General features: G+C 36.1%; 1 protein-coding gene across 1 annotated transcript in view; it reads left to right on the forward strand.

Annotated features, from left to right (window-relative positions):
• galt (galactose-1-phosphate uridylyltransferase) overlaps window positions 1-24,676 on the forward strand; it is a 119,910-nt gene that overhangs the window by 25,333 nt on the left and 69,901 nt on the right. The window contains exons 6-7 of the mRNA XM_084400299.1: window positions 683-739; window positions 20,320-20,442. Coding sequence (XP_084256425.1) covers window positions 683-739; window positions 20,320-20,442 — 180 coding nt within the window. The remainder of the gene's footprint in view (window positions 1-682; window positions 740-20,319; window positions 20,443-24,676) is intronic.

Below are 24,676 nucleotides of genomic sequence, written 5' to 3' on the forward strand. Positions count from 1 at the left end.
ATATGTTATTTTGGTGATCAAAGATAAGTTTTAAGGGATAAAATTATTGACTACATATATATATATTTCTTTTCTTTTCTTTTTTTTTGTGCACAAAACTTTATTAACATTATAAGTGTACCTCAAGGAACATAAAGTAATAATAATATAAATAAATAAAAATCCAGGTTGAAACGAATAAATATCATTAATTTAGGGTACAGCAAAGTTCAGTCCAATCGGAGAAGCATCAACTGGGATGTTGCTACATTTTTCCCACTGGAGACTATCGTTTCACCGACTCCTCCGGATAACACCGGTGGTTATCTCCTCTCTGTTAAACACATCAGAGTATGTGTTTTGCCTCGTCTTTGCAATTTACAGACCCTGAAGAGCGGTGACTTTACCCGAGTCAATATTTATCAAGCGGAGTAGTCAAGGACAGATCCTGCCCAAATCCTTTTATATCACCCTTGAGGGAGGTGCCAGGAAGTCTTAAAACTCCCTTCCACAGGATGTCTCCTTTCAAACAGCAACATGTGCTCTGATCTCTTCATGTCTTAATAAGAGAGCATGTTTTGTCTGCACCTGTCTGTCTGCAGCATGTTTTAGGTTGTTTCTGTACGCTTGTATAACGTTTGCTGTGGTTTGTTATGTCTGGGTTCTTTGACAGGACGTAATGTCTCTTTCTCTTGTGTTTCAGATCTTTGAGAATAAAGGAGCCACGATGGGCTGTTCAAACCCCCATCCTCACTGTCAGGTACACCGTAACCTTGTTACTTCATTCATGTCCTCTTTTTCTGCCTCATTCTGACCCTCCTCCCAATTAGCGTTTGCCCCTGTCGACTCTGAGGCAGAAAGCCCTAGAATGCCTTTCTGCAGATTAAGACGAATCCGCTACAGTCTTCGACCATCTGGAATGCTCTTTTAGGCTGGAATAGGTCTTTAATGGGATAGTTTATTTTAAAATAAAAGTTAGCCCATGATTTACTCAACCTCAAGTCATCCTTGGTGTATATGACATTCTGCTTTCAGACGAACACAATCTGAGTTATATAAAAAAAAATGCCCTGGCTCTTCCAAGCTTTATAATGGCAGTGAATGGCCGTTTCTGTTTTGAAGTCCATAAAAGTGCATCAATCCATCATAAAAGTGTATCTATCCATGATAAAAGTGCATCTATCCATCATAAAACTGCATCTGTCCATCATAAAAGTGCATCAATCCATCATAAAAGTGTATCTATCCATGATAAAAGTGCATCTATCCATGATAAAACTGCATCTGTCCATCATAAAAGTGCATCTATCCATCATAAAAGTGCATCTATCATCATAAAAGTGCATCTATCCATCATAAAAGTGCATCTATCATCATAAAAGTGCATCTATCCATGATAAAAGTGCATCTATCCATCATAAAACTGCATCTGTCCATCATAAAAGTGCATCTATCCATCATAAAAGTGCATCTATCCATGATAAAAGTGCATCTATCATCATAAAAGTGCATCTATCCATGATAAAAGTGCATCTATCATCATAAAAGTGCATCTACCCATGATAAAAGTGCATCTATCCATGTTAAAAGTGCATCTATCCATCATAAAAGTGCATCTATCATCATAAAAGTGCATCTATCCATCATAAAAGTGCATCTATCCATCATAAAAGTGCATCTATCCATGTTAAAAGTGCATCTATCCATCATAAAAGTGCTCCACACTGCCCCGGCTGCTTAATAAAGGCCTTCTGAAGTGAAGCGATGCGTTCGTGTAAGAAAAATATCCAAACTTTATAAAGTAAAATAACTAGCTTCTGGCCAAACGAACATAAGGATTCCACTTAGACTTAAGTGCAACTTATGTGATGAATGCGCTGTCCTGCTGATATTTACGCTACACCATGAGCACTACGCTAGTTCTGACGTTGTGCTTTATACACAAGTAGACTGTGTTTGGCCGGAAGCTAGAATTTTACTTTATAAAGTTTTAAGTATGAATATTTTTCTTACACAAATGCATTGCTTCACGACCCGTGTTGAGCACTTTTATGATGGATAGATGCACTTTTATCATGGATAGATGCACTTTTATGATGGATGGATGCACTTTTATCATGAATAGATGCACTTTTATGATGGATGGATGCACTTTTATCATGAATAGATGCACTTTTATCATGGATAGATGCACTTTTATGATGGATAGATGCACTTTTATGATGGATAGATGCACTTTTATCATGGATGGATGCACTTTTATGATGGATGGATGCACTTTTATCATGAATAGATGCACTTTTATCATGGATAGATGCACTTTTATGATGGATAGATGCACTTTTATATTGGATAGATGCACTTTTATGATGGATAGATGCACTTTTATGATGGATAGATGCACTTTTATATTGGATAGATGCACTTTTATGATGGATAGATGCACTTTTATCATGGATAGATGCTCTTTTATCATGGATAGATGCACTTTTATGATGGATAGATGCACTTTTATATTGGATAGATGCACTTTTATGATGGATAGATGCACTTTTATATTGGATAGATGCACTTTTATGATGGATAGATGCACTTTTATGATGGATAGATGCTCTTTTATGATGGATAGATGCACTTTTATGATGGATAGATGCACTTTTATTTTGGATAGATGCACTTTTATGATGGATAGATGCACTTTTATCATGGATAGATGCACTTTTATATTGGATAGATGCACTTTTATCATGGATAGATGCACTTTTATATTGGATAGATGCACTTTTATGATGGATAGATGCACTTTTATCATGGATAGATGCTCTTTTATGATGGATAGATGCACTTTTATGATGGATAGATGCACTTTTATATTGGATAGATGTACTTTTATCATGGATAGACTTCAAAACAGAAACAGCCATTCACTGCCATTATAAAGCTTGGAAGAGCCAAGACATTTTTTAATATAACTCAGATTGTGTTCGTCTGAAAGAAGAATGTCATATACACCTAGGATGACTTGAGGGTGAGAAAATCATGGGCTAATTTTCATTTTTGGTTGAACTATCCCTTTAACTGTCACCTCAGCGGAGAGACTGCTGACGAGACGGGCTAATGCAAGCTTGAGCTTGAAAAGCCTGTAGACTCCAATTAGGGATCTAGAGATGTTCCAGGAAAAGACGTCACTGAATCCACCTTCCTACTAGAAAATGACTCTCGCCTCTCGGAGTCAAGCGGGATGGCAGCGGGGCTGAAAACCTCTCTGCTTTTATCAGTTTCATAGCGTGTGCATTTTATTGACATCTTCATGTTTCTGCTCTGACTTTGGAGCTGCAAGGAACTTGTGTTTCCTCTCGTTTCCCTTTTCCAGGCTGTCTGTCTCCCCTTGTTTCTTCTAAGCACAGGAAGCCTGTCACTGTCGTGAACTCGCTGGGTTTGCCACACACTGAGCTCCCTCTCTCACTCAATTCATTAAGTGCTTATGTACGGCCCTGCTTTCCACTAGGGGGCAGTAGAGGATTTTGAGATGGTTTGACATAAAGCTCCTTTTAAAGACGCTGCCTCAAACCACTCATGTTTTCCCTATAATTCTCTCTTTTTAATAAACCACACCCGAGGAATGTAGGTTTAATAGTCATACAATTGATTTATAGTTTACCACCTTTCATTTTTCTCTTAGCCTCATCAAATCTGATCTCTTCTGCTGATGTACTGAACTAACTTGTTAGGTTGTGATTGATATAGTTTAGTTGGCTGGGGAAAGTAAACCTAATCAGAAGTTGCGAGAAATTATATATATTATATTTTTAATTATTTGTAATGCAGCAACTATAATAAATGCAAATGTAAATGCCCCCGACTGACACCGTCGGTTAAGCCTAACAAGTGTTTCCAACTTAAACTGAAACTGAATAAAATTGTAACTGAAATAAAAATAAAATGCATGATGAAAACTAAAAGTACTTTCATCACAACTAAATAACATAAAAATGGACATGAAGTGATTTAACTTTTTTTTTTTTTTACTTTACTTTTAGTTTTTGATACATATTATAAAACTTAAAACCTTAACAATCCACCTGCAATAAGCATTTCAATTTTCTAGATAGCAACAATGTTGTTTAGTATTATTTATATGCTATTTTGAATTAGCTTTTTTCTTTTCTTTTTTTTTTTTTTATGTGCTTTTGTCATTTTTAAGTTTCTGTGTAGCTTTAATTTATTTAATTTCAGTTGTATTTTTTTTTTTATTAATTTTGCTACTTCAACTTAAATGAAAATAAGAAATGAAATAAAATACATTAAGGTTTTAAGTTTTTCGTCTAATATTTATGTTTTATTTCAGTTGCACTGCACTGAATTATTTATTTTTGGCTTGCTTACTTTTTTAAGTACAATCAGCTTCGATATTCAAGCCATTTCAACTTAAATCACATTAATTTGACTTTAAAAATGAGTTGAATCTTTTTTAACTTAAAAAAGTAAAAAAATTGCTTAACTTATTTTGTTGAGTTAAAGACATGTTGTCATAACTTATTGATCATATAATTTTTTACATTGTAGTTTTTTAATAGTATTAATTAACAATAATAACAGTGAATAGCAATATAAGACTGTGTTGAGAACACATAACTTTGACAGCCTTAAAATACTAACACTATAATGATGCTAAAATTAGCTAAAATAAACTTAAAACTAGAAAACACAGAAAATAATAGGCTACTTAAAAAAAAAGTAAATAAATCTAAATTAAAAATCTAAAAGTCACAATTTTACTTGTCTCTGCATATTATTCTGGGACTGGACACAATATTTGTATATTTTTTTCCTAAACGTTAATAGACCCAGCACATTAGACTAGTTTCCTAGGCAACAGCTCATCCATGCATCACAGTGTCAGTGTGACAACACATCCACCCCTCGTCCCAGTATGCGCTGGACGTGACATCAATCACCGACCTCGAACATAAATCACCCTCCCAGCGCACACGGGCTCAGCCCAGATAACATCAGCCGGAAGCTGCTCTTAAGTTTCTCATATGTTTTATCAATGGACGCAGCTAAATATGAGTAAATAATTCCCCCTCCCAGTACGTGTGTGGCCCTCCGCGGAGAGACCGGAGCTCTGTGGGGCTTAGGTCTATGTCAGCCGGCAGGAGTTGAGCTTTACCCAGCATGCCCTGGGAGAGATGGATAAGCCGCATGTATCCGGCTGCCCACCTTCTCCGGGATGAGAGTATTTGCGGAGAGGGAGCGAGCGAGAGCTGTGTGATCTGTGTCTTTTTCTCTCTGTCTGTCCCACGCTTTCTCATATCATCCGTAACCACCCACCCCTGAACAAACACTAAACATCAGCTCAGAAAACAGAGACTCGTCGTTCTCTCGGAGAGATTATCTTGATGCCGTTTTGTGAAATTCAAAACACTTTATCGCAGGGACGTTTTGTCTCATTTTAGGGATCGTGTAAATTTTAGCTTATGTGTGAATGGTTAAATGAAATTGGACCCTTTAAAGCAAACTAAACCGAGACTCTTGTGAGATATAGTATAAATAATAACAATAAGAATAATTATAATTAATATAGTGTTTAGGAGTTCCACAAAAACAACAACATTGTGCTAGTAAGTTTCAGGAGTCGTTTTAACCAGTCTAAATGCAAAGTTCATTGATTATTATGTTTATCTGAGTGCAATATAATTATCATCATCATTATAATTATTATTTGATAATATTCAAGTGGATCTGGTCCACAAACACGTCCACAAAAGAGAAATAAATATGGAAATATGGAAAATGGACTTAAACCCTTAAACCCTGCTATAGCTAATGGACCTAAAACAAATCTGAAGCATCTTTTAAGGTCAGGGACAGTTTAAATGAACTTTTTGGTCCACTTAAAGCTTTCTGTTTGGTTTGTGATTGCACTCTTAACCCTGTAAAGCAAATTGATTCGTCACGGCGTGACCTTTTAGCTTTTGTGTCCTCAAAGTGTAGTGTGAGCGCGGCATTAGTCATATATCACCACTACAAACCCCTTTAAACCAATTACAGCTTGGACGTTTAGCTTACGTGTAGTCGCTCAAGTTCACTTATCATGTGTAATGTGAACACAAACCAAGTTCACTTTATTTTTTACATTTGCATAATTACAAATGTTTTGTCATCACCATATTAAAGTACTGATGACTTATATTGACAGAGAATTAGATCAAATTATAATATACAATACATGCTTGACTAAGTATGAGTTTATTTCATCCAAAATACAGCAAAAACAGTAATATTGTGCAATATTATTACAATTTAGAATAACCGTTTTCTATTTGAAAATATTTTAAAATGTAATTTATTCTTGTGATCAAAGCTTTTCAGCATCATTACTCCAGTCTTCAGTGTCACATGATCCTTCAGAAATCATTCTGATATGATGATTTGATGCAAAAATAAAAACCCATTTATGATTATTATCAATGTTGAAAATCATTGGGCATAAAAAATAAAAATAAAAATAAAATAAAAATAATATATATACATATACATTTATTTGAAATAGAAATCCTTTGTAACATTATAAATGTCTTTACTGTCATTTTTGATCATTTTAATGCATCCTTGCTGACTAAAAATATAATTTTCTTTAAATTAATTAAAACAATCTTACTGACCCCAAACATAATGATAGTGCAACAGTCTTTTTTTCTTTTATTTAACATTTTATTGTTTGCACTAGAATATATTTATATATATACAACATCTGTAAGCATCTCCTATGAGGCTATTGGCTCTGACAATTAGCAGATATTGAAATAAATGTTATAATTATAATAAAAAAACAATTATGTTATGACTTCTACAGGGCATCATTGTTAAATGATAACTACGAAGGCAATAGATGCATTTAAAACGGTCTTCTCAAGTAATTTGACAAACTTCTGGTTAAAGCCACGCCACTTACTGTTTTATCCAAATACAGATATGAATAATTCTGACAGACAGGATGTAGATTTAAGTGAAAACAGAAACACATTTTGAGAAATACTAATATACAATTTCCCCAAATTTGATGGCTGGTTGCTAACCAAATTAGTGTTCTCATGGTTGATTGATTACATTCACTGGTAGAAAAATCCACTAATGTTTTTTTTTACTCTGTTTGCGTGAGATGCGTCTCAAGAAGAGAGATATTTTCACAGAGGATTTGAAATCCTCTGCACAGTTCACACAGTTTATCTGACTCTGAGGAGCCACAGCAAACAACATGTCTCGATGGACAATTCTGGTAAAATTAGAGTAAATGAAGATGATCCAACTCCATTTCCTAAACCAACTCCAGTGACGGCTTCTCTGGTTTATCCCTGCATAAACACATGTTGTGTATAATGTCGTCTTATCTATACATACACAGCTGGACCGATAGCAGAGAAATGGCACGGAGAGAGATATTGCCGGTCAGAAGTGAGGTGTGATTGATGTTCTCTTGGATCTCCGGCTGATGCTTTGCGAAACAGCAAGTCAATCTGTCGTTCTCCATGGGCTCCGACACAAGCAGGGAATAAATAGCGGAAGCGTACGTCAAGAAACGTCAATCATCTGCTAAGAAGAGACGTATACAAACTCCGGAGAATTGTGGCATCCCCAAATATCGCCTGCGGGTCAGGCCTGAAAATCATAGCACCGCGCTTCCTTTTAATGTCTCTGATGTTGTCACTGCTAGCATATTTACTGACTGTGAGACGTGTTTCTTTACGTTTTCTGCTTCACTGTTCTAGAGAGTGATGGACCGCTGTCTGGCGTTTTATTTCACTGAGGTTCATAAACGCGGCCTCTGGGGCTCCGGGACGGGTGCGTGAAGACTGCGCGATTAGTCCATCCCTCGTTCCTGAGTCCCCCTTTATCACTCCTGACATCCAAATCAGCAGCCGGAATACTGAGGAGATGCACGTATAGCGGCACACACACCGCTGACCAATCGGACTGGGTTTGTTTAAAGTCATGCCAGATTCGCACAATATTACCTCTAAAGAGAGAGAGAGAGAGAGAGAGAGAGAGAGAGAGAGAGAGAGAGAGAGAGAGAGAGAGAGAGAGAGAGAGAGAGAGAGAGAGAGAGAGTACTGCGAGGAATGGACACTGACAGTAAACCTGGACAAAACCAGAGTCATGGTGAAGGCCAGGTTTCAGGGAAACATTTACCAGTTCACATATGGAGGAGAAGTCTTAGAACACAGGACTAGCTATTCTTACCTGGGGGCTGAGATCTTAGCATCGGGGGCTTTAGTCTAGCTGTAAAGGCCTTGCATGAGAAGGCTTGAAGGCATTTTTATGGCATCAAATCAAAATAAAAGGTCTCGCGATCAGTAAACCAGTTCTGTATAGGATCGATATTTTATAGAAAGAACACAACTGGAATTTGTAAAAAAAAAACATTCTACGGGTAAATAAAGGCACTTCTAACAAAGCCTGTAGCAAAGACTGTAGAACACACATTTGTTTTGAATAGGGAAAGTGCAACGCTCAATATGGAGGAATAAGTCCCGCCTTCTAAATCAGAGCCAATCGACGATTGGTAAAGTCATGCCGCTAGAAGCTCCGGTTCCCATAGAAACAGTCAGACGCGCTTCCACTGCGCATTAGCTTGATCCAGCCTGAAAATGCCGTTTTCTGTCGTGATTCGAGCGTTTAGAAACAACATTTATGAGACAGTTGTTGTCAAATTTCATTGGTGATTTCAAATATGAAATTCAGTCGTAAGCTTGGCGAACAGTTTGGGATATTTTGATGTTTTCCCATTCAAAAAGATAGTAGCTGCACTTTCATGACTGAAATAGATGTCCGAGAGGGTTTCAAAGATGGCCGCCGAGTGAAATGACTTGCTTTAAAGGGACTTTGCCTGTAGGGCTGAACTGGGCTTATACCCCTTAAGCTTGGTTTATACTCGCCGCGTCCACACGAGCGCGAAGGTGTGCGCGGCAAAAATGATGTCATTGCGGTGTGGGCGGTCGTGCGCGTTGAGTGCGCGAGACCCTATTTTGGCCCTGTCCCAAATGGCACACTCCATGCACTGACGGTCTTGTGGACTTACACTGGCTGCCGCGTACGTGTATCCGGTAAGACCGTGTAGTAGGGTGTCCCATTTGTAATTTTAACTGTAAGAAGGGTGCTCATGCGCACTGATTCGAGCTCCATTGCAGACTTCTTCCTGACAGTCAAAGTGGCGTTACGTCACGAAAGTGCGGATTTGTAGGAAGACCGCGAGTGTTTAGGGTGCCATTTGGGACATGGCCTTTGTGTGGCGGTGTGCACAATATTTTTAAGCGCGCGGCTCCGCTTCCAAAGATGCATGCCTTCGAACCGATTCTGGCCGAGAACGTACGTCTGTACCATCTTACAGGCACAGAGTTTGCGCTTGATTATTGCTCATTTTAATTGCTTACAAAATGAGCCTGCAATAGCAGAAATAAGCCTTTTTAATGAAAATAAAGGTCCATGTTTAAAAAAAAAAAAAAATTGTTTAATGAAATGAGAAAATATTGAAGAGATTGAATTGGACCTTTAAACAGAACTTGGCAAAATAACCACCAAATTGACAAATTACTTATCAAATAAATGATTAAAATAAATACAGATTCTTTCAAAATATCGACTCAGTGACCATGACTTAGAAACAGAGAAAGGAAGACATAAAATAAATCCTGGATAGATCAAGAGAACAGAGACTACATGCAGACACTGTGATTTGAAGCAAATAGAGGATGGGTAACACTTTCTTCTCATCTGTCTCATGTATGCCACTTCAAGGGGGATTTCTTTCCACAATTTGTAGCACTAATTTTTCATTCTTTACTCTAAATGACTCAGAGAAACTCCACTATATGCTCATGGCATCCAAACTAGCTTGCAATATATATATAAATAACCTTACACACCATACAACATGGTTAATCCATTGTAATCGTTTGCTATACTTTACATATTCTTTATTGTATATAATTGTAATTACTTATAATTAATATTAGGATAGATATATTATCTGCTGTTTTTTCTATTATCTACTGTTCCTCATCTTGTTTTTTATTGTTATTACTTTAGTAGTGTAATTCCATTCTGTCTTTAAATATACTTATTTAAAATGCTTTGGCAATACTTTATTCCAAATGTCATGCCAATAAACAACTTGAACTTGAGAGAGAGAGAGCGAGAGGGATGGGCTTTATGATTTCACATGAACGCAGAGGATTTTATTTCATTTTAGATATTTAATTGGAATTCTTGGGAAAATGGATTCGATTAAACGAGTGTTTTTCTCTTTCGCCCGTCTACTGGGACTTAATGTTTAATGCATAAGCGCACCGGCCTCATTTTCAATAGCTCTCTGAGCAAAGTGCTTACCTGTGTGAACCTTCCTAGCCTCAAAGGTTGCGTGGAGCTCGGAGGGAATAGCGCTGTCATTAAGTACACATAACTAAAGGCCTTCATGTGGACGGCGTGAAGGCAATTATGAAAATGATGATACCGAGAGGGCTTTTTAAAGTAGTCATCACCTCGGGCTGGAGAACCTGTTGACTTGCTGTACTCAAACACCCCTCCTTGAGGTGCGCTCACACTGACAGGGTTTCACAACCCCAAAAAATGACCAGAAGGCTTTTATCTTCAGCGGGTCTTGTTCATGAAACATGAGAGGAATGGTATTCTGTTATAATCTGTAATGCAGAGTGTGGCTTACGTTTAATCACTCACTTTTAGGTTCACTTATAATGTGTAATGTGAACACAAACCAGGTTCACTCTATTTTCACATTTGCACAATTCCAAATATTTTTGTCATTACCATGAAGTACAGATGACGTGCATGATCGACAGTTGATTAAATATACAGTGTATGCCGTTTAAATGTTTATGGCCAGTAATATGTTTTATGTTAGTAGTGAGTGACTATTAGTCATGTGACAAAGATGAGCACAGTTGAACGTTATGCAAATGAGCAGCATGTCTACCAATCATAAAATACCTTCTATTAAACTGTTATTTGTTATTTTCTCAGCATAATCTTGTCATTGTTAACTAAAACTAGTAAAAAAAAAAAAAAAGAAAGAAAAGTTTCATTTATTGAAATAAAACAAATATTATATTGGAATGAGAAACTAAGAACATTATAAATGTTGCCTTGGCAATACCCGAAATATATGGAAGCTTGTTTCTGCCATTGAATAAAAAATATAAAAGGTAGTTGCAAATTTTCTTGCAACTGCGAGTTTATTTCTCAGTATTGTGAGTTTATATCTTGCAATTCTGACTTTTTTTTTTTTCTCAGAATTGCGAGATATAAAATTCTGAGGAAAAAAAGTCGCACCTGCCAGTGGATATCTTGCAATTCTGAGAAAAAAAGTCACAGTTGCAAGAAAAAAAATCAGAATTGCGATATAAAAAGACTAAATAACCTTTTTTATTTAGATTTTCAGTGGTGGAAACAAGCTTCCATAGAAATAAAAGTTCAAATTGAAGTAGTACAACTAAAACAAAAATAAATAGAAAATGTTATTATTGAAAATAAAAAAAGTAAAGCTGAAAAAAATGAAGAAAAAAAAGATTAAAAAAAGCTTAAACTATATCAAAATTAAAACTGAATATTAAATTTGAACTTTTTTTTTTCAAAATATGAATTAAAAATATAGAAATAACATTATATAACACTGTTTCTAAGTTGTCATGTTTAATGCAGGTCAATTAATGTTTTTGCAAAAAAAAAAAAAAACAATTCCATTTCCAAAACTTTTTGTGGACTTTTAACAGTCTTTTTTAGATGCTTTTTTAACCCTTAAATGCATAAATGTTTTTCCAATCATTATTAAATTTTCGAGTCTTCAGTGACCCGAATCTATATCCAACACGGATGGATCTTATACCGTAATAGAATAAAACTCTCCTGATATTTAAACAGCAATGACAAAAGAATAAAATAAAGCATATTTTGTTACCTTTCAGTTTGAGCATCATCACTGTCCTCATCAGAGCTCATTTCCCAGTATTCAGCATCTGGCCTATATTCACAATCTTAATCATATATAGCTGAAAGATATAATTTTCAACTGACAGCTTCTTCACCATATCCACCATTAACTGACAGTGACACTATAATATTTGACTCATTTGAGTCATTTAATTTTGACTCATTTGAGTCATTTCAAGTTTTGCTGATGACACTTCCTATTCTTTTGTTTTCTGCTTGCGGTAACTATGAGTGAAACTATTACATCGGGTCGCTATTCCCTTAAACGAAGACTCATATTCATAAGACTCGGTTGGAATTAGATTTGTTTTGTGTATCATTATGATACACTAAAAAGATCTGTCTCATATAATCTGTCTACACACTATAAATGTTTTGCGCTTTAGATTCAGTAGCGGCGGCGCTGATTTACATAAGCATATTTTTACGAACAATTTATACAGACATTTGCTCTGCTTATGTTTCATAAATGAGGCTTGATGTTACACAGTTTTGCACTAAGCAAATCTTAATTGCCTAATTATTGGTGAACAGCAGGTGTGCTTCTGCTCCACAGTTTCCCACAATATCAGGGAAACACGACTTGGAAAAACATCTTTGAAAGCCGTCCAACAGTGATTCATATTCTGTAAACACTGAATCCTTCAGCCTTCTTTAAGCCTCCTCTTTTCATCTGCTTTTAATGCAGACACTGGCCACTTCTGAGCGCCCCTGCAGAAATCACCCTAAATATGATGAGGTGATCGGAGATGTGACCCACGAGTAATGATTCATTTTCTTTTCAAAATCCATCATTTTCAGAAATGCAAGCAAGCTCAGACATTCTGGCCCACTGTCTCGAAAAGCAGAATAAACACGGACAAACAAAGTGCTGCTCGGTTCCAGATGTTTGTTGGAAACGGGTCTCGTTGCCGAGGCCTTTAAAAAGAACAACCTTGATTTTTTTTTTTCCTCAACTGTTCTTTAATTTTTACTGTGTTATAAAAGTGAACTGCAGGGGGAAAACACACCATCTACATCCCTAAATAAAGCAGCGATGTTGGGTGTTGGTGATCCAAGTCATTTTCAATGTTTCTTCTGAGGATTTCAACACTCCCCAAGTGTTTGTTTTAACTCTATAGCATGTTTTGAGACTTTATAAATCCAGATGAAATTAAGTATTGACCCCATTTACTTTCTTAGTGCACATTACTGCTCTTATCAGAGCCGGACAGTAACGGAGTACATTTACTTGAGTACAGTACTTAAGTACAATTTTGAGGGATCTGTACTTTACTCGAGTATCATTTTTGGGGAGTACTCATGACTTTACTCGAGTACATTTGAGAGGCAAATATTGTACTCTTTACTCCACTATAATTAGGGGTGGGGTTAGGGGTAGGTCATCAGACCAATCAGGGATGACTTCCCTAATGTATATTCATGAGTCTTCCCCTACCATCCTGGGAAAAAAAATATCGCATGGCCCCACCTCGCCAGACTATTTCAATTTTCTGAACAAGTTAATGATAGTTTTCGCTTCAAGTGTTTGCTGTGTTTACTAATGTAAGCACTGTGGCAGTAGTAATGCAATATTTAGAAAATGTACTCTTGTACTCTTGATACTTTAGTACTTTTACTTAAGTAGACATCTGACTGTAGTACTTTTACTTGTACTTGAGTAAAATTTAGCAAGGGGTATCTGTACTTTTACTCAAGTAATGAAGCTGTGTACTCTGTCCGCCTCTGGCTCTTATTGACTCATGGATAAATGTCATTCTAAATAATAAAATAAAATTATGAAATATAATTATATATTATTCATTTTAATGATTTAAATTAAATTATTATTGAAGGTTAAATATGGAAATACAACATTCAACCTCAGGATCCATTTACTATTCACCCTCAATTCTGTTGCTCACTTTTCGTGATGCATGTTTAATCTTATTGATTAGTTTACTCTGAGATATGACACATTTCTAAAATATTTACTGACAGTGTTTTATGACCTTAACATGACCTTAAAGAGAAATCACAAGGATTTATTTCTTGCTGGTTGGGCTGCATGATTAATCGAAATAAAGACAAAATTGCAAAGTGCTCATCAGCTAAAGAAGCTTTAAGGGATTCCTGACATTTTCTGTCAAAAGAAAAGTTTGATGGTTTAACGTTAAAAAAAAAAAAAAAATGAAGAAACAAAGACAACTATAAATATTAGTATTGCTATTTTATAGTTGTAATGTAAAAAATATGATTATTTCTTAAATGCTACATTTACAGTGAAATTTTACAATAGTGATATTTCTTATTTTCTTTTTTTCCTCATTTATTATTAATACTAATCATAATATAAAATTGTAATTTTATAGTTATAATGTAAAATAATTATTACTATAATTTATTATTATTATTATTATTTCTACATTTTCTTAAATACTCAATTTACATTGAAATATTACAATAGTAATGTTTCTTATTTTGTTTTATGTAGTAATTTGCATTTTCTTATTTTACAACAACAACAAATAAATAAATAAAATATTTTTTATATTGTTATTTTATAGTTGTAATGTAAAACGTTGTTGTTGTTATTATTTCTTAAATACTCGATTCACAGTGAAATATTACAATAGTAATTTTTCGTATTTTGTTTTTATTTATTAATTTTTATTTTCTTATTTAATAATAATAATAATAATGTAAATTATTATTATTATTATAGCCACACTAATATATATTCACAAACGTTTGGCCAAATTGTGCAGCCCTACAAAACAAGCTCAACAAATCGCAATCACACTTTGTATCCCCAAAATCACAAATTTCACAAATCATGCAGCCTTACTTGTTGGGTTTGAATTTCTTACTTGTAAAATAAAAAGTCATCCATCAAAGAAAAGTTGTCAGTAGTTGTGCGGCAGTTTTAATAGTGTTACAGAAGAACAGGGGTGAGTTGTATTCAGCCATTCGTGTCTTTTGATGCGAGTCTTCAGTCAAAACCGTGTTTAAGATGAGAGGTCAGAGCAGTCTCGCGTGTGCATTAAGAGCTGTGGAGCTTGACTTGAAGACCCCAATCAATGATTCGCCAGAAAACTGAGGTCAAACGATCTCTCAGAGGTGCATATTAGACAGGCAGGAAGAGCGTGCTTTAAAAAACACTGTGGAAATACTTCTATATTTGCAATCAGTAACCCAGGAGAACTCGGTTCCCGGTTCTCACAGAGAGCCTAATTTATCATTTAGCAAGAGAGCTCCTTTTCACAGTTGCTTTTTAAAATTATTTTTGGCAGCAGGCAAACAGAAATTTGTCTCTTGATTATAACAACTGCTCCCTCGTGGATTATGATGGATTATGGATACGTACACAAGAATTAGAATTAGCTTCTCTTTGACTGACTGTGAGCTTTAAGCTTGTCACATTAGTCAGCGATGACCGCGCACATCTCAAAATGCTCAAATTCATTCTGGCATTTGTAGGCCACAGATCATAACAGACTCATTTCCATGTAGCTCCGTGAGTCATTGTGAAAAAAAAAAGTTCTTTCCGACTGTTTCATCCTGTTTTGTTTACGATGTTGAGAAATCCTTGACAACAGTTGGTGAGTTTGCAATGATGAAACGCTCATAGTGTTTTTGAACGTTAATAGACGCATCTATTGGAAAACTTTACCCATGGCTGTTGAAAATAGACTTTTTATTAGATCTCTAAATGTGAAGTGAATGCTGTTGGAAGCATTTCTAAAAGTTTAAGTATAACCACAGCAATCAGAGGTAATGAAGTTTTTATTGGGTCTAAGTTTGGTCTCAGATGAGAGAGCGCGTAACGCTGGGGTTGGCAGGTGTACTCGCAGCTGAAGGAAATGATGTTTCTAGTGGAGGTTTGGATTAAACATGCAGAGGCAGTACGAGACCGTGACCTTGACATTTCACAAGCTCAAGTGTCTTTTCTCTTTCTGTCTCTTTTAGAAGATAATTGCCATATTGCTGCAACGACTGAGCGAATAAAATCTGGGATGGACTGCCAAAGAACTTGCAAAACCTTGATGCTGTTATACAGTATTTTTCATTACAATAAGGTTAAATTGGTAAGATTAAGAAAATAAGATTAAGAAATGACAACAAACAATACTTTAACAGCATTTATTAATGTTAATGTTAAATACAAATACATTTTTGGGCAAATAAAGTTCAATTAAATGTAAATAAATTACTTGAGAATATAGTTATTGTACTATGTTCGAACATGAATTCATGATCAAACAATGAAATTGATGTAGATTAATAAATGTTATAAAACATTTTGTTCATTGTTTGTTTCTGATACCTAATGAATGTTAATGAATTGAACTTTACTGTAAAGTGCAATTACCCAATTACACACTATACTGTTCAGAGTTTGTAATAATTAAGATTTTTTTCATAATTTTAACGCGCCAGAAACTAAATTATTTTAAAAAGTAACGTTTCTGAAAGCACTGAAGGAGATCCCATAATAATTTCAAATCGATTTACAGTTGTAACAATAAATTATATGTTTTATATGATAAGATTAATATCATATTATTAAATATGATGGTTTCATTATAAATATGGCGATTATGTCAGGGTTCTGATGTGTTATCTGTGTTTGTCTTCCAACAGTAGTCAGACTCTTTAATTGCAGTAACAACATTATGTAGCACTTTTTATTATCCGTCCCATATCTATTACAACTGTATTTATTTACCCTTTCTCTTCCTTTTTAAGTTGTTTTTTCCCTGTCATTTGTCTCCGTGGTTACTGATTGATTAGCTGCACCTGATGTTGTTTTGCTTGATTTGTTCACTCCGTTATTTAAGACCTGTGTTTTGTTCAGTTCTTGGTCCGATCTCGTCTTATGAAGTTTGGTTGTTCTGTTCCCGTGTCTCTAATCGGAGAGTTATCTGAGTATTTTGTCATTTTTGTTCTCTGTTATTAAGGCGAGACACGGCAGGCAAAAACATCGTTTTTTTTTACTGGTCAATTTTGAGATTTTTGGATATTTGTCTTCAATAACATGTCTTCTTTCAGACTTGTGGTGAAAAAAAGTCCGAAATACACATTTAGGTCTTTATTATATTACACTTTGTCTGTTTGTGTCTGTAGATTTCTCATAAATTCAACAAAAGTTGGCGTTCTTAATCAACATGCTGCTCCGCGATCTCTGTCTGCTCCCTGTCATCACATACACCGTTAGGAAGCTCTCTCTCTCCTGTACAATCCTGTCGGATCCAAATATGGTCATTTCCTTTTTATCAGCAACCAATCGTGAAAGTAAAAGGGCTGAATGCGCAATCTCATTGGCTGATGATAAATCTTTAAAGCCCGTTTTCTCAAAATGACTTTTCTCTCACACTCCAAGTCCGAAATCTCCACTTCAGTAGCACCTATATACACCAAACTTTCCAGTCTTGTACCTAGTTATATTATGAAGACATTTACAGAGGGATTTGTAAATATATTATTCCTAGCCTGATTTATACAACATTTTATTCCAAAAAACATGGCGAAAATCTTTTTTTTTAAGGCTATTGACAGTATTTTCTGATTTACAGGATAGCAAAAGTAGATATCCATAAATCCCTCTGTAATTTTTTTCCCATCTAATATGTGAACACAATGAAAAACATTTTTTTAACCTGGCTTTATCCAATACTCAGATTTCGTTTTTTTAATATATATATGCAAATTAGTGCATATTTAATTATATATTGGCTAATTTGCATATTTAAACATTAAATTACAGAAAACTTGTAATACATTTTTTTTCTCATCTTAATGTAGGTAATCAACTGGGAAAGTTTAATGGTGATATCTGCTAGTTAAAAATGTTACCCTATTCACCTGTAGTGTCTCGCCTTAAACACCAGACTGCTGCACTTAAATCCTTTTATTTTGGTATCTTTGCCTCCTCCATATGTGACAGAATATCTCTGAGGGGCTGTTTACACAACACTGTTTTTAACTAAAAACGTAAAACTTTTTATGCGTTTTGGCCGTTCGTTTACACGACAACAGCGTTTTGCCTGAATACGTAAACTTTTGATAAACGGGTTTCAAAGTGCACGTTTTTGAAAACGGTCTCCGTGCAAACGTCAAAAACGCGAATCTCTGAAGACGGTGACGTCGTGCACATGCGTATTACGTGTTCAGTCTATAGTGTTTCATCGCCATCTACTGGCCTGGCAGCAGAATACAGCGTTTTTTGTCGTTTTTGCAGATCCGTCTGAATGATGATCGTTTGTACGCGGAAAACTCAAAGGACAGCTTGACTTGCCCCGACAGCAGGCATACATATTCTTCCGTTATTGGAAAACTGTTGCTTTAATTACCTTGAACAAAACCAAAAAAAATCATTAAGAAGACCTTTGTCTCAAAATATATTCAATCATTTTAGCGAGTCTCATTTGCTACTTAAATCAACATTTTAAAAAACATCAAATATTAGTCAAATTAGCGCAGAATCAACATTGCGCTGCTTTCCGCGGTCACGTCAAGGATCAGCCAAATTTCCACGTGCATCATGAAAAATGGATGTTTCTGCACATTTTTGTGCCATCTAGTGGTTTAGAGGAAAATAAAATCGAAGGCGCCTTTTACGCCGGTGCGCCTTTAGCCCCGTTGCACCCTACAGTTTTTCTGACTTATTTGAACTAGACTTGAGAAGTGTTACCAGTGCAATACATCAACATGCTCTCAATTACCTTCTTATCCTCCCCAAACGGGAGGGGGTTTCAGCAGGTTATTTCTCCACAGTCTGCAAATTCAAACTTAAAAACTTATAAGAGAACCTTCACAAACTTCTGTTGTGGCTTTGCTGTTTTAGAATGCACAGATACACACATTATTACGCCCCGACTCTAGGGGAATATAAAAACACTAAAGAGGCGTAATAAATAATTGTTGGGTTGTGGAAATGGAATCCCAGCATGCATCACTCACTCACAAATACACAAATTTAAGCAAAAACAAGTAATAAATTTTTTAAGGAATAACAAGTGAATTAAAGAGCATCTCTTCAGGGTGTCCCAAAGGCCAAAATAACAAAGAAAACGAATATAAAAAAGAAAAGAGGGGAAAATTAATGACCTAATCAAATAACACAAGAAAATACATTTAGCTTACCAACTCCCTGCCAAAAACAGAGATCAAACAATTTCTAAATAAACAAGGCAGGACACCCCTACGCTCCACACTGTTAGGATGGTTTAGACATAGGAGAACGGTTCAGAGGTTACCACAAGACGCACGTTCACTTGAACTAATTAAAGTCTCTAATACACACAATACAATACAAATTTGATCATCGGCCGGAGGAGGGATTCTGGAGCTCTCAACCAAAGTGCTACCGAACCAACAATGAGCTCCTCGATGAGCGCCAGGAGCGTCCTTATAAAGACCACGCCCCGACTGGACAACCAATGGCTTTTGTACGCCCCCATCATTGGACAACCTATTAGAAATCAGAGAAAACAAGGAAGAGCAATAGAAAACAATAGGCTAAACACAGGTCGTAACACACATCCACACATATTTGGATGTCATACATCTCTACAAGGCTAAAAACCGGAGAAATGTTATCACCAAGTACCTAACTCCACTATTTGCAAAGTATGATCTGTTCCTGTGCTTCACTGGCATATTAAATACAGGCTTTGCAGTTCTAGTTACTTTTATAGCTGGAGGGGAGATTTTTGTGTGATTACGGAGGACTGATTTTGATGTAATTGCAAACAATTCAGTGCTAAATTCACGGTAAAGACCCCTGAGAGAGTCGTCCGAGGCATGCGTGGCACTGGATTAAATTGCTGAAATTGAGTTCCCAAAAACTCTAAATCGCTATGTAGTAAATCACATTTGTCTCAGCAGCGAATAATGGCAGAGTTTTCTTTCCTCATGAAGATTCGTGAATGAAGAGCTCTTGTGGGAGCTCTGGTGGTGAGGAAAACGTATCGGGAAAAACAGAATCTCTCTTACCACCCTGTTTTGTTGAAGATGTATTGGATATGTGACAGAACTCTCTCTGGGCAGCACTAACAGTCTTTGGCGCCTGGAAAGATGAATGTTTTAAAGTGTCTTTTCCAATTCCCTAAATCATCTCTACAAGGCTAAAGATAAGAGAAATTGTATCGCCAAGTACCAACTCCACTAGTTGCGAAATATAATTGGATCGGTTTCCATGCACTCTGTGCTTCGCTATTAATTAGCAAAATACAACGTTAAATACAGGCCTTATTTTGATGGCCGGAAGGGAGCATTATTTTATTAGAGTCTGATTAGCGAGACTTCCCACGCAGGTTCACGTCTTCATGCTATTCCTGTTTCTATCTCCAGGTTTGGGCCAGTAATTTTCTCCCCAATGAGCCGGCGCTGGCGGAGCGCTGTCAGAGAGACTTCATGCAGAAGCACGGAGAGCCGATGCTGGTGCAGTACGCTCGAATGGAGGCGCAAGCACAGGTAATACACCCACATAAGACACAGTTCATAGCGTTCGGCAGTCTCTCAGCATAATAAAAAAAAAAAATCCCTACAGATAAAGGCTCTCACAACCACTATGTGAGAGTGCTTTTGACTGAGGAAAAAAACAACATAAAACCCCAGCATAAACCTGTCTAAGGTGGTGTGCTGTTCTTGGTTGACCACCAAGCTGGTCAGAATGGTGGAGTTTGGTGGGACTTTTCAGCTGGTAGACTTTGAGAATTGCGCATGCGTGCCCATATTGATCAGTTTGAGTCACATTATTAGTTTGTGATACTCCATCTGAACTGTTGAGGTCAATTTGAAGATGTGTCAACACTCTGAAAAGAAATTCAGGGGACATGTTACCACAACTTAAATAAATGCATGGGTGCAAGACAAAAAAATTCTAATATATTCAGGCATGTGATGTTTTTCATATTTATATGGATTTACGGGTTTTCCAACCTGAAAAGTAGGCCTATGACCCACATTAATTGCCTAAATCCAAGAAAAAGATTTGTTGTGTGGGTTTTTTTACTGTATGATGATTGAAATCACGAATCGCAGAGTTTATTCTTCCGCCGGAACTCGACTCGTGCACGGCCAATACCGAAAGACAGTGATTATAGGTTATAAAGTTAGAAATATGGATGTTTTTCTTACAAAAAGCATAGCTTCGCTTCAGAAGGCCTTTATTAACCCCCTGGAGCCGTATGGATTACTTTTATGATGGATGGATGCACTTTTTTTGGCCTTCAAAATCTCAGTTACCATTCACTCCCATTATAAAGCTCGGAAGAGCCAGGATATTTTTTTATATAACTCAGATTGTGTTTGGCTGAAAGAAGAGAGTCATATACACCTGGGATAGCTTTAGGGTGAGTAAATTAATAACACATTTATTTTGGGTGAACTATCCCTTTAATAAGGATTCACCCTGAAAAGTGCTCATATGTATGAATCGCATTTTAAACGCATTTTAAATAAATGAATAAATTCATAACAAAAAAAAATCTCCTCTTTCTATAGTATATTTTGTCTAATTTGATCATGCTTTTAGCTTGTGTAATGTAGTATTCTCAGTTTTTACCATGTTTAAATCATTTCCGCTACATTGAAGAATGTGGAAAAGGTCCACAGATTGTGTCTAGGCCTGTCCATCACTGTCTACCACAGCAACTTGTCCTTTCTTGTTTGCGTTCTCTCTTGTATGCAACACCCCCTTGTAAACTTTTATGCCCACTGCGCCGTGCTTGACGAGTGGGCGTTGAAACATTAGCATACGCGGCTGGATCTCTAGTATGCTGGCTGTGTCTCTGTGTCACCTGGGCCCTGATCATTATATTGTGCGGGACAGGATGCTGATGGCATGCCGAATCAGCAGGGAAGACCCCGATTCCTGCTCTCGCACTTCAGCGCATTCTGCTAGCCGAGCATGAAGCGCAACCAGTAAAAGCTTTCATTAGCGTAATGAGGCAGACATAACTCCGAACTTGGTTAAATCATAGGTAATCAAGAAAAAGAGGGAGGAAAGAACATGAATGCATTTACGGTGAGAGTAGAGGGTGGAAAATATGATTTACAGCGATGTGTTATTTGTAGCATGCTAAAATAGTTCCGTTCATCACATTGTTTTAATACTTGTGAATGCATTGTGTTGTCCATGACCTATCCCGCTTTAAAGAATGATTAAAGTTCATAACTGTGATGTATTTGACCAAAATTATTCATAGAGATTATTTATTTAGTTATTTTTGTAAAATCATTTTTGTAAACAAATTCACTTTGGCAAAAAAATGCCATTAAAATGAACATATGTTAACAGAATAATTAATTTCTTAATGTAAATTTGCTTAGTGAACATTATGTAGGTCAGGACAGTTCATATTATACTCCACACATAATTATTTTATTTAAAATTAATATGAATGAGTGAATGAAAGAATGAATGTCTATTTGTAACTATTAATTCTGAAATTCAAGACATGTTCTTGAGGTTATGTATATACCTTATTTATAAGGTTAGGTTTATATACTTGCCTCCTACCTGCGGCGTTCAGAATCTCTAATAAGTGATCAGGAATGTATTCTGTCAGATATATTTCCCAGTGTGCACTCCATCAGTCAAGCATCCTGCATTCCCCTTATCCCGGCTTTCTCCTTGCTTTCTTCTGCAAATGCTGGAGACTCTGCTTTATAGTCCCTCGGCTCAGGCCCTACTGAAGATTATGAGGACTGTGATGGAATTAGAATAGCACCAATTGTGAAGCAGTTTTAATATGTGAACCTCACAAAAACATGTCCAGCTCACATTCTAAAGAAAATGAATAAATAAGAAATAATATTTTGCATAAAGCAAACCAGGCCTATTTTAAGACCTTCTCGATTTTTTTGCTTTGTAACATTATTTTAATTACAATTAAATGTTCATTACTGTGATGCATCCATGCGTTACAATGGCCAAATGGCCAAGAATTCCAGATCACACAAAATGTGATAAAGTAATAATTTATAATACCATGGTACTTTGACCTTATCATAGTATTGAATGCACTACCCATTCAAAGGTTTTAGGTCAGTGAGTTTAAAAATAAATAAAAAAATAAATACTTTTATTCAGCAATAACTCTTTATTTGATCAAAGTAACAGTAAAGACGTTTAGAATGTCACAAAATATTTAGATTTCAAATAAATGCCGTTGGTTTGAACTCAATGTTAATCAAAAAATCCTGGGGAAAAAAAATGATCATGGGTTTCACAAAAAATACTTTTTTCAACATTATTAATAACCAGAAATGTTTCTTGATCATCAGTTCATCATATCAGAATGATTTCTGAAGGATCATGTGACACTGAAAATTCAGCTTTGATCACAGGAATAAATTATTTTAAATTGTACAAATATTTCATAATATTACAGTTTTACCGTATTTTTGATTAAATGAATGTAGACTTGGTGAACGTTGTCATGGTTGGTTGTGCGCACTCTAATGGCTAAAATTACCCACAACCCATTGCGTGTTGGACGAGCTTTTGATTAGAACTACAAACACAAATAAAAAGTGTTAAAAACTACAAACATGGAGAATGTGCGAGTTCGACGGTTTAGTAGAGCGGTTTAGATAAAGGGGTTTGAGTGAATAATAATCAGTATCTAACCTGACGAAAATACATTTATTTAATGTTGTCCACATTAGATTTCATCTGCAACTGCATTGTGAACTTTTGGAAAGATAATTTTGGTCTTTTAAATGCATCATTATGCAAACACACGAGGAGAGACTCTACATGAGATTAATGTGCTAAAATATTACTCTCCGAAACGGTAGGAAATGAAATTAAATTGAGTGTGGAGAATTTTAACTGTGACAAGATGATTGACAGGGCAGGGAATCCAAAACACCATGATCATAAACTGTTATAAGAGACTTCTTTCAAAATGGCAGTGTACATCTACTATGGTATTTAGATGATACCCCAACAAGATGGCATTACCACAGTGCATTTCCAAAACCCATAATATTCCATATTCTGATTACTTTTCAACAAGCCAAGCGGCTGAATTCAGAGCCTTCATCGGCTCATTTTGTTCCATTCTTATCATTAAATGCCGTTCCATTGTATTCTAATATGCTGGATATATTCCATTCGGGTTGGGTTCGCTGCCTATTCTAGGTGAGAAATCTATTGTTGTCACGAGCGCATCGGAGGAAATGGCGATGACTCGTCTCGTTCGCGCCACAGGGCTTCCCACCCCGACCTGGGATTTCCTATTATCCCGGAACAGCTCAGGATGACAGGGCCTCCATTTACTCTCTCATGTCTCGGCGGCGGGGGGTCAGGGAAAATGTGCTGGCCAGCTGGAGGCAAAATTCACCATGCTGTTCCTGTGCTTTAGCCTGGTGTCCTGTGAATCGCTAATGCTCTCTGGCTCTTCTTTTCATGGCGTATGTGTCATTCTGAAATTAGAACTTTTGCCAAATGAAAATATGATTCCGGCATTGTGAATGGAACCTAATGAGAATTTCAATTATAGTAAACAGAATATTGTCTGACAATTTGGTGTCTGGGTGATTTATACTTCTGGGTGTATAATAAGCTGTATATCGGAGGCTAACAACAATCTGTCTGTGATGATAGTCATCTCATGCATACAAAACAAGACAAATTACACTCGGTTCTCACATTACTCTGATGAGAGTGTGAGGTGCATTTTTCCAGACGTCTTTC

This window comes from Rutilus rutilus (assembly GCF_951802725.1).
Source record: "Rutilus rutilus genome assembly, chromosome: 25".
Taxonomy (NCBI): Eukaryota; Metazoa; Chordata; class Actinopteri; order Cypriniformes; family Leuciscidae; genus Rutilus; species Rutilus rutilus.